At 40.4% G+C, this 14,608-nt stretch overlaps 1 protein-coding gene across 8 annotated transcripts in view; it reads right to left on the bottom strand.

Moving 5' to 3' along the window:
- LRBA (LPS responsive beige-like anchor protein) overlaps nt 1-14,608 on the bottom strand; it is a 657,226-nt gene that overhangs the window by 516,762 nt on the left and 125,856 nt on the right. For 5 of the 8 annotated variants that reach the window (XM_074993191.1, XM_074993193.1, XM_074993194.1 and 2 more), the window contains exons 23-30: nt 13,048-14,058; nt 11,582-11,757; nt 10,491-10,644; nt 9,909-10,089; nt 7,180-7,307; nt 6,643-6,750; nt 4,957-5,128; nt 3,764-4,196 (exon numbers count right to left, since the gene is read on the bottom strand). In XM_074993191.1, coding sequence (XP_074849292.1) covers nt 3,764-4,196; nt 4,957-5,128; nt 6,643-6,750; nt 7,180-7,307; nt 9,909-10,089; nt 10,491-10,644; nt 11,582-11,757; nt 13,048-14,058 — 2,363 coding nt within the window. The remainder of the gene's footprint in view (nt 1-3,763; nt 4,197-4,956; nt 5,129-6,642; nt 6,751-7,179; nt 7,308-9,908; nt 10,090-10,490; nt 10,645-11,581; nt 11,758-13,047; nt 14,059-14,608) is intronic. The other 3 variants (XM_074993192.1, XM_074993195.1, XM_074993198.1) reach the window with 1 other exon arrangement.

Here is a 14,608-nt window from a genome sequence, read left to right as displayed (position 1 = left end):
GATGTAATCTGAAGTGTGTGAACCTTTACCACCGCATGGCAGGACACAGATCTTTGTCTGAAGAGAAGGACAATTTGGTAAACACTGCTTTAACAGGTCCTTCACTCCCCCAGCCCCTCTCCAGTTTGAGTTTTTAACCAAGGTGTTTGGATTGGTTCTCTTTTGTTCTTAAGGAAAAATAAATAGTTACGTCTAATGACTGAGATGTAAATATATTGCCATATAACTCAATATCAAACAGATTTTTTTGTTTAATATTATTTCTTAGAGCCAATTATTAAATATGCAAATTGCAATAGCATCCAAGAACTTCAGTAATGATCAGGTGCTCAATCTGCTAGACCACACACAAAAAGCCATGCCAATCCATGTATCTCTACTTTATATTCACAGGTATCTGCATCCATGGATGGGGATGTGAATATCTGCAGCTCTTTTTCAGACGTGGATACAGATTTTGTATCTAAGATCCTACACACTTGCAGGTATCCACTTGATATCCATGGGCGTCTGCATGTGTGCATGTCAGTGCAGATATCCATTGCTCGCTTTTGTGCATCTAGATGCAGATAAAAACCTTGCATGTGTGCAGGGCTCTAAAAGTACAAAAATAAGGTCAATGCTTTGAAAGCATTCAAATTACAAAAAATACATCAAATCACATGAACACCTTCTTCCAATCATGAAGCTAGTGGGCACAAGTATCTCACCATGAGCATGGAATTTCAGGGACCCAGTAATTGCATTGCTCACTGGCTGCTTGGAAGAATTTCAAATGGGACAATTTTTACCCTGAAGGGATCTGCACCATCTCTGTCTAAGAAAATATTTGTCTCCTATTCTGTAGGGCCACAGCTACGTAGACAAACAGTCCCTGGAAACCAACACAACTTATTTCCCAAGAGTTTCCTTGCACATAATCTATTCTTCCTTTACCTGATCTAAAATAGCGAAGACCAACTTTCCTTCTGGACATGTAGTAATCCCCATTTGGTAGAGTATGAAAAAATGAATTCAGTCATGGCAAGGTCATTTTATATCCCCAGCTCCTGACACCAAGCCAAGAGTCACTACACCTTATTCCTGCAATAACATCCCCTCTTGCAACCAAATTCCAAACAATTTCCTGCCGTGACCAAAATTTACTCATTTTTTGCAGCCATAGAGCACTGGTGATTGAGGATTTTTAAAAAAAAACATTTTACGAGTCACTGACTCCTACAAGCCTGTGAACAGTAAAATATGGAGAACAGTAATCTTGAAGAGAAAATTCAAGGGACTACTGAACTTCGAAACTTTCACTTCAAGTGAATGAAAGTGTGGATAAAGGGCAAGGGTGTTACTCAGTGAGGGCTCTGCCCCACTGAATAAAAGGCCAGAAATCATTAAGTGAGCAAGCCTTGTACTCCCATCATCAGCAAACACATTTTCTTTTAGTATAGAGCAGTTTCTCAACTCTTGTGATCCCAGGAACTAGCCTGCTGCCTTCCTAAGCTGGAAGATAAAGGATATTTCAGGGACCTTGGACCTGTCATTGAGAACCACTAGCATGGAGCATAGAACTTTTTGCATTGTTTTCTTGATAGTCCATGCCCTTTTCTGCAGACTCCGCAAGAGGCTGTATCAGGAACTGTAACAGCAGGGCTGACAGCAAGTGAGCAGGCAGTAAAGCAAGAGAGTTTGAAAAGAGAAAAGGAAAAGGCCAATGCAAATATATTGGCAATGTTTTAAGCCTTTCCAACGTGACAGCACAAACCCCTTTAAAAAAATAGGCCTAAATTAACCTGTGAGGACACACTATTTAAAGTGTGAAAATATTTTACATATTTGACTTGATGGGGTCTGAAATGAAAATTAATTTTATCATGCTTGTTGATTTATACGAATCAGCACAGATTATTGCAGGCATCCCTCAGTCACATAATTCATTATTGTTTTGTTAGTGAAGAACATGTCACATAGGTTACCAACATTTTGGGCTATGGTTACACTATGGCGATCTGTCAACACAAGTCACTGTTGGAAGAGATTTCCTGACAAAACTTCGGTCAACAGAGTGCAGCCACACACAAAAAAAACTGAAGAGAGCGCTGCTGTCTGTCAACAGAGCAGCCAGATTGCCCGGCTGCTCTCCTGACAAAACAGGCCCCTGGAAGCACAGCAGATAGGCCTGCTCATTGTTGTGGATGCCCTGTCTGTTGAGAGAAGGCCCCCCAGAGCATCCACGTAGCGGTTTTGCCGCCAGAATCTGTCGATGGCAGCTTTATGCCTCATGGCTATGAGGCACAACGTGGCCAATGAAAGTGCTGAGCTTCGTCAAACTGTTGACAACACACATTTTGTCTGTGGACATTCCACCAGTTTAGTCAATGAAATCCCAGTGTTGCTGGTGTAATCATAGCCCTGGCATAATTTAGAAATCTTATCTGACAAAAGTAAGTAAGTTAAGCAGTCCTCATTTTCAATAATGGCTGATTCTTTCAAGTTTAAAGGAGTCTTTTCAATTTTAGTTCCAAGTTTTGTTTTACACCTTTGCCAACGAAATCTAGCATGTATTCCATCTTATCATTTTTAACATCTGCTACCAACATAATTTATATTCAGACTCCTAGCACCTAATCATATCTGTTTCAAACTCCAAGCAATATCAACCAGAACATTACTGGGGCGGGGGGACTATCTTGTTAATGGCAGATGAATCTCACGGGCCAGAAGACAACTTTCATCTGTTTGACATGTTTTGAAATAACTTAATATACTGTCAGTTTGCACAGGATTTAAACAGATCAGAATTACACCAACACTTTCTTGATCACACTTTAACAGCTTCATGCTAAACGCTTCATTTTGCTCCATTTCAACACACCCTTCAGGGGACAGCAATGTCATGACCCTAGTCAAACAAAATACTTATCAATTAATTAGCCCCAGATTTTTAAAAGGTATTTATGACTGACTTTTGAAAATGCAACTTATGGTATGTCTATACTGATCGTGGGGTTGGCGCACTGCTATTCATCTACCAGGGATCGATTTTTATGCATGTGTGAAGACCCAGCAAAATCGATCTCTCTGGGCTCTGCCATCAACCCTGATACTCCAGGCTGATATGCGGAGTAAGAGACGCTGGTGTGAGCCCAAAGATCCCTGATCTACGTGGGGAGAGAAAGTCGATCCTGATATGTCGATTCTAGCTATGCAAATGGTGTGGCTAGAACTGTGTAACTGAGATAAACTGATGCCTAGTGTATATCAGGCCTGAGCCTATGTCTGCACTTAAAATATTATAATGAATATAGCACTTTAGCATAGACACTATAGTGATGGGAGAGGTTCTCCATCGCTGTAGTTAATCACCTCCCCAAGAAGAAGTAGGTTGATCAATAGAAGATTTTTACCATAGACCTAACACAATCTACCACAGGGGTTATCAGAGCCTAGTTCTCTGGCTCAGGCTGTACGTTTTTCAAACTCCTGTAACATGCAGCTATGCTGATACATGTTTTCAGTGTACACCAGTCAGACAGATTCCACAGGTAGACATTCCAATGCTGAGTAGAGTAACATTTCAATAACTTTAAAAATCTGAGACTTAATCTTCATTATATTACTGCATGGTGTGATTATGCAACTTATTCAGCAAATTCTTAACCAGGAATATGTTAACTGCTATACAGCAGAACTCTTCTGCATCTTACATTACACATTTAAGAAAGAATACAAAATGGCGTTCTTTATACACAGCATAAAGGAAATACGTTACCTGTCGAAAGAATGGAATTGCACATGCTGGTCAGCAGCAGGATCACCAAGAGTTCCAAGGAAGGATGGTGGTAGAAGCACAGAATCCACTGTGGCACCATCTGCTGGGGAGCTAACCAAGCTTCTGAGGATGTCCTTCACATTGACATTCTTTGCAGATGCAGTCTTCTCAGTAAACTCATTTTCTGCCCCACTCCTGTTTTCCTGAGATTTATTGACTTCTAATGACAGCGTGCATAGCACTTCACTGATAGCATCTGGACCCGAACTGGCATTCGGAGGTCCTGCTTCAGCAGCAGCATCTGAATTGTTTGCTTGACCTGAAGTTGATTCCTCTCCAATTCCTGAGTCTCTTCTTCGTACAGATGCTGAGCTTTCGGATTCTTCTGTTGATACTGGAGTTGAAGTACCAGGAGTAGCAGATGGGTTTTCTACTTTTTGATACCCCCAAAAATAAGGAAAAAACTATTTCAAGTTCTTAGTTAACAAACCAACATTAAATATACTTCTCCTAAAATCAACAGGTGATAACACATTACTAAAATATTTCACATATATTTAAAGAATATTGCATCTATCATCAGGTTTGTCTCTAGTTTGTTCTTGGGTTTACACTGAAAATTCATTTCAGAGGGAAACAAGAATTCACGTCAACACAAGTTTCTGACAAGCCCACAACATTTTTCTATAAGAATAAAATTTAAGACAATGAAAAGATGCTGAAGTCAGACTCAATAATACAAGATTGGGGGGGTGGAAAAAACTAATTGTTTTTTGGACGAATAGAAAGCAAGACTACAGTACTATAATTTAAACAATGTAAATGAGGTCTTGCTTCTGTAAATACTTATACACATGCATAACTAAGTCACCTTAAAGTTCATGATCAATATCATTTATATGCTTCAAAGATTATTCATGCACTAAACAGGACCTCACACTATGAGTCCTGGTCCTTGATTATGGCTCTGAGGCCCTGTAGAGATAACAACAAATAGACAGTACCAGCAATTTACAGGCTACGTTTTTCTTAGCGCAGTCTGAGCAAATAAGAACACAAAGAAGTTAGATCCAAAGTGGTTACACACAGACACATGTCCACACGCTCAGAACTTTAAGTAGAATTCTATATAATTCTATAAGACATTGTAACTCATAAGTGACATGCCAAGTGTACCCACTTCAATCACTAACCTGCAGATGTTACCTCACTACTTCCATTCTCTGTTCCCTTGAATGACTGGCTATGATGAAGATGCCTCCGTTCATTCTGGGGCTCCAGTATGTCTCTATATTTTGACACCATAAGGACTGAGATAAAATATACTACAGCCAATGCCAAGAACTGTGCCTGTTTACTGTCCTCCTGCAAAGAACAACATTTTTTCTTCCATTACAATTTTAGCAGTGGGATAGTCTCTTCACAGGGTAGCCTATGGTCTACCACAAAAACAAAACAGTGAAACCTCATGAGCAAAACTGGCTTACAAGATTCTATATCTACAAATCATGGTTACTGAATCAATCCTTTACTATAATCATGCATATACTGCGGATATAAACCACCTCAAAGAATCTATTGCTCTACTTTTAAAAATTTCAGCAAAGTTACTTGATATTTTATTAACATAATGTATTATCACCAGAAGAACAATGTTTTCTAGTCACTAGTTGTCCATTTTATAAAATTAGGCAAAGTACAATTGTAATCAAGTGATGCTAACCCCCTTTTTTTCCCTATGAATGTTTAACCCTGAGATTGAATGGCCCTAATGTTGCATAAATACTCCAGCTAATCACATTAAATTACTATGCTGAATATATTATGCCCATACACTCTGCACACTCATACATACTTACAAAACAATTAAATGTTTCCTATACTGTAGCCATGTTGATCCCAGGATAGAAGAGAGACAAGGTGAGCGAGGTAATTTTTTATTGGGCCAACTTGCTGGAAAAGAAACAAGCTTTCAAGCTACAGAGAGCTTTTCTTCAGTTCCAGAACCAGAAGTTGGTCCAAGAAGCCACTTTGTCTCAAAGTTTTTAAATTACATTTACTGTTAAGAGCAACCAAATTGTGTTTCTTTACTAAAAGAAAAAAAATTATGAAATATTTCAACTTTGAAAACCAAACACAGTAGGCCAAATATGAAAGTATAACATCACAATTCATGCTGCATCACAAAGGAATATACCTATCTAATTTAAAGCCCCATTGGCATTACAGAAATACAGGTTCTATTTTGCCGAACCTTCAAAAAAAATAAGATTAGATTCTGTTTTGAGGTTCTAGTAACACTTCACAAGAAATACAAGTTTGTTAATGTATTTGCCTATATTTAATATTGGCCATATATGTGCACCAGAAAGGGTGGGTATATGCATGTGTATACATTGGATGAGTGAGTGCATGCTCACCCCTACATACTAATGTAGATGAACATAATATATTGAGGACATAAAGCAGAATTATGGAGACTCATGCTCCTACAGATTTCAACTAATTCATGCTCCACAAAGACCCATATTTTTCTCTCTCTCTCTCTCCTGGGATCAACATGGCTACAGTATAGGAAACATTAATTGTTTTGTAAGTATGTATGAGTGTGCAGAGTGTATGGGTATAATATATTCAGCATAGTAATTTAATATTATATTATATACATGCATATATATATATATGCGCATACACCAACATCTGACCTCAGACCCTTTTCTTGTAATTCTCCCAAATAGGTCAAAGTTTTAGGAGTCATTTATGAACGTTGTTAGATAGAGGAATGACAGGCAACTGCCTAATAGGTAGCAGCAGCTCAGCATTCAAAGTATACAAAGAATGATGGGACAACAAAACAACTAAGGTCTTCCAGAACTCACTATATCTCTGAAAACTACTGCCCGAAGCCGGTTAATATCCATATCCTGCAGAAGTCTGTCAAAGTCTCGTATTGAAGAAATTCCACCAGTCACAATGTCAACTGGGTTCTATTAAAAAGAAAAACCAACCAATTCTGTAACAGTTATAAAAGCACTGCTCCAGGAAATACAAAGAACAGGATATGTAATTCTACAAAACTAGCTCCATCATTTTTATTTTAAAGAAAAAAAACCAGATGTAAGCAATTCTCTTGAAGATAATACATATCAAATTGATGGTATCCAGGGCACAGCGATCAATACAGTTAGGGGAACATGTGAAAGTAAGACAGACTGAGCTTAATTTTAATGCAGATGATTCCCATGCCTAAGTGTTATATTTATAGTTTGGAACAATGACAGACTGAATATTCACGTTTTTGATACTACACATTACTTTTCTGCTACATGTTAATGAAACAAAAAACACAGGAACTTAGTCATTGTGCACATTGATTGCAGTATTGTTTGCTTTGTGTTATAATGTCATATACTTGCCTTTGCTGTCGACGTTCCTGTTCCTATAAGGCCCTGCATTGTTTTCTGAATCTTTACCATTTCTCCAATAGGTTTCATTTGTGAGTGTTGCTGGCATTCCAAACAATTTCTTACTGCCACTGCACACACTTAAAGGAAAGGCATTAATGTGTGTTACCATGTAAGTAATAATTTTATATTATTGGTGCATCACTAAGAGGAATATGATATCCTTTGGTTTACATTAAACAAAAAAAGAAAAAAAGTTTTCTATTTTTTAAGTTGCCCAAAAACAAAGCTCACAGAATACTTAAATCAGAGTAATAACCAGATTAATATTAAATAGTTAGTAGAATTCAGATATACAATAGACCCTCAAGTTACACGAAGGTTCCATTCCTGGGCAATCTCGCGTAACTCAAATTTCATGCAAGTCGGAAGGAGCTCAGAACCAGATGGCAGCCCAAGCTCCCCTGCACTTGCAGGAGCTGGGAAACTGACCAGCACTTATGCACCAGTCAGCTTCCAGGCTCCCAGAGTGGCAGGGAGCTGGGAAACTCTCCTCAGCTGTCAAGAGCCAGGAAACTGACCAGCACATTGCTGGTCAGTTCCCTGGCTCCCGCCAGCAGAGGGGAGCTGGGAACCAGGCTGCTGCTTGGTTTCCAGCTCTCCACCACTCTCGGGAACAGGCAAACCAACCAGTGAAGCAGCACTGGTCAGTTTCCTGTCTCCTGTGAGTGCCGGGCAGCTGAGAGCCTGGCTCTGGGCTGCCCACTGCTCACAGGAGAGGGGAAACTGATGAGGGCTGCTGCGCCAGTAAGTTTCCATGCTCCTGTCGGGCAGCAGATGAGAGTCAGAGTCTTGGCTGCTGCCCCAACAGGAGCCAGAATACCCACCAGTGCAGCAGCTGGTCAGTTTCTGTGCCACTCAAAGTTATTTTAACCCAAGACACATGCAAGTCAAGTGTGCATATCTCAGGGTTCTACTGTAAATATTTACATATCCAAAATGATTTGCTAGTATTGCTGAATCCTCGCATTGATTGTCTCACTGAAATATTTTCATTAGCACAAAGCAGATACATAAAGGAACTAAATTTCTTATTCAAATTGACAAAAATGATAAGTTAGTGTGACATACAAAATATAGAAAAATTAATATTTACAACTTGATTGTTCAGTTGGTCTCAGACTAAACCTAGGCCATCTCCTTTTTTTTTTTTAAATCATCTTCTTAATGTTTATATAGATCTAATCATTTATTTCTCCATTTGTCCTGTTGGACCTGTCCTATGATTTAATTGATTGGAGAAGGGGAACCTGGACTGTCATGAACCATGGCATTGTCAGTCAGACCTAGAATTTGGAGCAATAGCAGTCATGCTTCATGGCTGGAGCAGCAATCGTAATATGAAGTAAAGCCAAGGGTCAGAGCTAGAGTTAGGAAGCAGGCAAAGGAAGAGGGCTGGAGCAGGACAGGAACAAGGCTGGTAAAAAGGTAGGCATTGGTGTGAGCCTGCTGAGAGCATAAACTCTGGCCCAACACAGCTGCTGAGCTTAAGTGTAGGTCTGCTGATGCCCCTCAGGAACTCAAAAGGCACCAGGTTAATTGGGCTATTCAGCTGTAGGTCATCTAGGTGGTCCCAAGCTCCACAGCAGGTCCTGACTCCACGTTCAGATTTAGAGCTACATTTCAGTCACAAGGATATCTTTTAATTTCAGAAACTCCTTCTGGATACAACTGGCATTGATGTATTTTTTTCTAAAGCCATTTTTTTGACTACTTAACCCAGATCTTGCCTTACTTGCTGCCATTTCTACAACATTTTCTTCCCCCACCCTTTCTAGGGTATCTGATGAGTGAGTGCAACAGACTGTTGCCGCTTGAGTCCACTCTCAACAAGTACTATGTCATTACAGCACTGCATATCTGCAGATATCCACTTTATATCCACAGACTGTTTGCAGATGACAGATCAGACTGTGATACATATTTTGTACTCCTACAAGGTTCTCTATAAAAATACCATATGCATTTAGGCTACTACACAATTATGCAATAGTTTGAATTACATTCATTTTTAGTTGTTCTCAGTTGATCAGGGTTCAGTTGATTAAGTTGGCTGCCAAAAGAAAATCACAACTAAGCCACTCTGCACTGGACAGGTAAAGATAGAAGAAAATAGTGAGAAAGGCATCAGACACCAACAGGCACTGAGTTCACGCTTGATGATCATGATGATGAGTTACACCACATCCTAAACCATTTTAACATAAAAATTGAACACTCCTTAAAGCTTTCTTGCCCTTGTACACCTAAAGATGAATTTTCATTATATGATTTTTCAATTTTCCTGAAATCCAGTATTTTTAATCCCATTTGGGGTGCATTTTTAGCAAACAGAAGTTTTCACAGACAAAATGAAAATGTTCACCAAATGCAGATTTCAGTTCACTGCACCTACCAATATTTAACTACAGTCATAGTCCTTTTACCTAAATACAGAATAAATGTTTGCACGTATTATTAGAGTAGAAAGGAGAAATATTACAGGGCAAACTGCAAGTAAAAAGTGAGTGTAAGGATAGAAAACTTTAGGTCCAACAGGCAAAAATGACAGGCATAGTTGGTTAAGTGAAGTAGGATAAGTATCTAAAATTATTATCCTTAAATATATAAGAAAGTTAATGGTAGCTAACATTATAACAAAGAAATCCATTTTCCTTTAATAAGCAGTTTCACATACTTACCCAGTCGAAGACATTGTCTCAGAATTCCTCCAGATGACATATTTTTCTCAGACTCAATTTCAGTGAAGCCAAGAGAGCTTGCAAAAATTAACACATCCACAAGGCTGATTAACCTCTGGAGAAATGTTACTGAAGCGTCTACTGAAAGACCTTGAGTCGGCTCTATGTTCTCTAATTCATGCTGTTAAAGGGAAAAGTTAAAAAGATTTATTTCTATAGAAAACACTATAGAAATTTCTATATTTATTTCTATAGAAAATCCTTATAACCAAAATTTATGAAGAAAACAAGTTTGTAGAAAGGCCATTATTGCTTACTGCCAAAATAATTAATCACACTTCACGCAGGAATGCAGAGAGAATAATAATATATTCCAGACTGCACAGACTGCAAACCTTCTCTAGCTGGCTCTTCCCCTTCTTTGGGCAATGACAGCAGGAGCCTCAATTCCTCCTAAGGCAGCAGCCCATAGAGATTCATGTTCTCCCAAGAGGGCAGATGTTCCTAATAGTGCACTATATGAAGACCGACCTGTTCATTCCCACAGGTAATCACTTTCGGAGTAAAAGAGGAGTTCCTTACTGTTGCAGATGTAGCAGCGGAAAGTAATGGCAATATACCACCACAAGCCATGATCATGCTGTCCATAACTTGAGAGATGAGGTGAATTGTGTTGTGTACAAAGATGACATTCTCACTGCTGTTCACAAAGTCCACCACGGTCTTTGTAGAATGGCTATCCAAGAAAGGGAGAAACCAGGGTTGGGGTGAGTGGGAAACAAGGGCTTACTGCTCGCTCCCCCAGTGTCCCCCCACCCTCTCCTCTCACAAAAATGCCCACGACTCACTAGAACTGCCACCACTGGAGGAGCGACAGGAGCCTGCTTCTGCGGCTGGAGCTGCCCGTAGCGGAGCCACCAACACCAAAGCCACCACACGTCCCTCCCACCAGGGCGGGGAATGTACGTGAGTGATAGCTGCCTGTGTATGTGCCCCTCCTCTGGTGGGGGGGGGAGTGTGTGGCAGCTCCGGAGGTAGCAGTCCCGGCCACAGTGGAGGGTTTGGCAGCTGGAGGTGGCAGCTCCACTAAGTCACCTTATTTTGTGGGGGGACAGGGGGAGGGATTTAGGATTTTACGGGCGACAACTAAGCGGGCTTTAGGAACAACCAGAGGGACAGAGGAATGAGACGTCCATTGCTCCTGAAGTCCGCTAAATCGAGAGCTGTAAAATAGAGGGTTTACTGTATTAAAAATGTTAACCAGCTCCATTAGAATTCACTAATACCTTAGATTTCAGTTCAGGCCTCCTGGCACCACAGTGACAAAGAGGGCAGTTGCCCCCGGGCCTGGTGTTTCAAAGAGGCCCAGAACTTTGGCTGCCACCATTGTTACTTTGGTAGCAGTGACAGCATGAGCTCAGGGCCCCTTTGAAATGCCACAGCAGTGCTGCTGCACTGCTCCACGCAGCTGTGAAAGAATGGGGGGTGGGGGGGAGGCAGTGCCAATTCAAGCAGTGCAAAGGGACTGCCTGCCCTTGGCCTTGCCCCTTCCAGAGGGCCAGAGCCGAGCCTCCCTCCCACCTTGCCCCAGGGCCCACCAAGTCTCTTGGTCCCACTCTTTCCATAACACTATAATGCTAGCAAATAGGATTTCCTCCAAAGCACAAATTTACCTTCTCCACATCTGTATCTCTGTTTCTATTGAAAAGAGTAAATCTGTGAGCAAACGCTGATGCATCTGCGACCACTTGAATTCAGGAATACGAAACATGGTTGATCTGGAATCTCTTCTTTGCCCATCAGATGCAGCAGCTACATCTTGTCCTGATGAATCTTCCGGCCTTGATATCTGTTTGCATGAAACATTGGCCAGTGTCAAAATGACAAAAATTGAATTTCAGCAGTGTTTATTGAAAGAAGTTTCACTTTTAATAGGCCTACACACTTTGAACAACATTATATAAACTTACAAATGCACACATTTAAAAATTAAACTAAGACAATTCCAGGGACACTACTATTTATACCAAAGCTACAAACTATAACACAGTTGCACCACTATCTCTGCCAGTCTAGACAAAAACAAGCAGCAACTAGACCTTACCACATGGGGAGCATAGGTTGCTGCTGACTGTGACCTCCCTCCTTTGAGGAAGAATGTTGTATGATGATGGGCATCAACTGGCAGGTGTCTCTGCAGGAGGGAAGTACTCAGCTACATCAATGTTTAACCATGATTAGTACCACTGAACTGCAAACAGAAGTCTGAAGGAGTGTGAACATTGCAGTAAGGGCAAAAGCATAGGTGCAATCCTAAAATTTGCTAAATGCAGCCTTATGGTGATACTCTAGAGTGGTAATGAATGAGTTCTCAACTGATGGACACTAGTAGCAGTTAGCTTTAAAAAACTGCCTCTGAAGCATTCATCAGACCCTAAAAGGGATTCATACAGATCTTTTCTGCCTGATGGGTGGTAGGGGTAGAGCCCTCTCAGGACTGAGAGACAAAGAAGGGCTTAAGGAAGGGGTGGGCAATAAGCAGCCTGCAGGCCAGATGCTGTTCTCAGGATTAGCCTTGACAGTCCATCACACACTTTAACTGTGCATCCACAGGTACAGCTGCTTGCCACCCCTGTCAGCTAGGAATTGCATTTCGTATCCAAATGGAACTATTGGAAGTGGCACAGATCCAGAAACCACTTCCCACAGCTCCCTATGGTCAAAAACTGCCATCCACAGCCAAGAAGAGCTGCAATCGCCCGTACCTGTGGATGTTCAGGTAAATAAAGCACCCAGCCCATAGGCTGCTTACTGCCCACACCTGGCTTAAGAGGATGGAAAAACGTAATAGAAGTTCAGTGGGAAAATAGGGAAATCCAAGGTTAAGCCTCAGAATCCATGAAGATGGCACAACTTGATTATAGTTTAGCTATCCAACTCATGAGGTCAGCAAAGTGCTTCTTCCAGAGCCTACAAAAATCCTATTAATTGTACAGAATTTCAGTCACTTAAACTGTCCTGTTGGAAAGCAGTCTTGCTTTTTCTTATAATCAAACTAATCAGCTTGATTTTTCCCCCCTTCCTCCTCCCTTTTTTTTGGGGTACAATTTTATTTTGGCATCAGGGAGTAAAATGTTACCTCAGGTAAGGGTCTAAGAGGTTGAGCTGCTTCCAGGCTTGTGCTGGGCTTTAGTTCTAGCCTCTGTGTGTCTGATGCAACACTGGAAACATCAAGCTTAGCAATTTTTTTCTCTGAGGTAACAGAAGGTGCTGAAGTAGGTGTGTTTGCATCTTCTCCAGTTGCTTTGGTGTCATTACCATCAGTTTTCAATTCCTCTAACTTCTCACACCCTTCTGAATTTGGTTGACTTGTCTCTTCTTGAACTTCAGAGGTCACTGTTTCTGACAAGGAAGCCAATTCTTCTCTTATTTCATCCACAATTTCAGCACTTTTGGATGGTAAAGGTACTGACTCAGTTTCCTGCTCAACAACAGGTTCCTCCATTGTTGCTATTGTTACTTGCCGTTCACTTTCAGGTGAGCTATTCTCTTCAGTGGATTTTAGTACCAGCTCCTCTGAAAGTGAAGGCACATTGCTTTCTTCTTTTAAATCAACAAAGTCATCTTCTTCCACCTCTGGTGTAACTTCTTCCAGCATTTCTGGGCTTTCGGGAATCTCCTCTTCTAAAACCATTTGTGCAGTTAGAAAAGTCCCAAATTCTTTAGTTTTACTCAGAGAATCTGCAATTGCTTCAGCAATTCCTGAAGTGATTTCTGAATCCCCTGGTTTTATAGCTGCTGTCTGTGAAGGAAATTCTGCGTGAGGTGCTGCTCTGTTTAAATCAGAAAATCTCTGACCATTTTCTCCCTCTGGTTTCTTCTCTTCTTCAGCCGGTGAGTGACTTTGTGGTTCACATTCAGGTGAGACTTTAATCTCATTTTTCTGAGCACTATCAGATGCAATGTAGGCAGAAGCAGCGGCTTTTGTCACCTCCGCAGGCTGTTGACTCCTTGTGATTTCAGCTTCTCTGCTAACTCCTGAGATCGTTCTAACAGGGGTGGAAGGAATGGGCCCACTTCCTTCACTTCCTTTCCTTTGGTAATCCCTGAACGTTTGGGAAAGGCTTTCTTTATGCATTTCAAAAGTCACCTAAAAACAAAAGGATTTTCAAGAATTTTAGAACTCAAAATTAGAAGACTGATGCTTCCACAAAGTAGATTCAGAGGCAACTACACAACAGTAGTATCCAAACTACAAAGGTACAATGCAACCTTAACTGTGGTACCACTACCACCCCTCCATAATATACAGATTAAAAAAATTAAAACTGAATATTTCTCCCTGTAGAATATTTATCTTTATTAATTTATCAGGCATTTTAGAAATTTCATTATTAAAGCAGGGGAGAACAGCCATATAAATAAGCCATTTTAATGTTGGGACTCAAGAGATACTAGAATGATTATTTGGGTAGAATTATGCACATTTACCAGAAGTATTCCAAGTTTAAAACAATTGTATCAATAGGAGTACCCAATATGTTTTCAACTAAATCATTACCTAAAACTTGTTCCAGTTCCTTGCGCTAGCCCCATTAAACAGGGATCATAACAGATTATATACACAGTGAATAAAATTATAAAGCAGGCATCATATAAACAATTTTAGATATGAATTTTCAAGTCACTTTACTTGCTAG

This window comes from Carettochelys insculpta, chromosome 4 (assembly GCF_033958435.1).
Source record: "Carettochelys insculpta isolate YL-2023 chromosome 4, ASM3395843v1, whole genome shotgun sequence".
NCBI lineage: Eukaryota > Metazoa > Chordata > Testudines > Carettochelyidae > Carettochelys > Carettochelys insculpta.
Note: the sequence above shows the minus strand (reverse complement) of the source record. Positions and strands in the feature narration are given on the sequence as shown.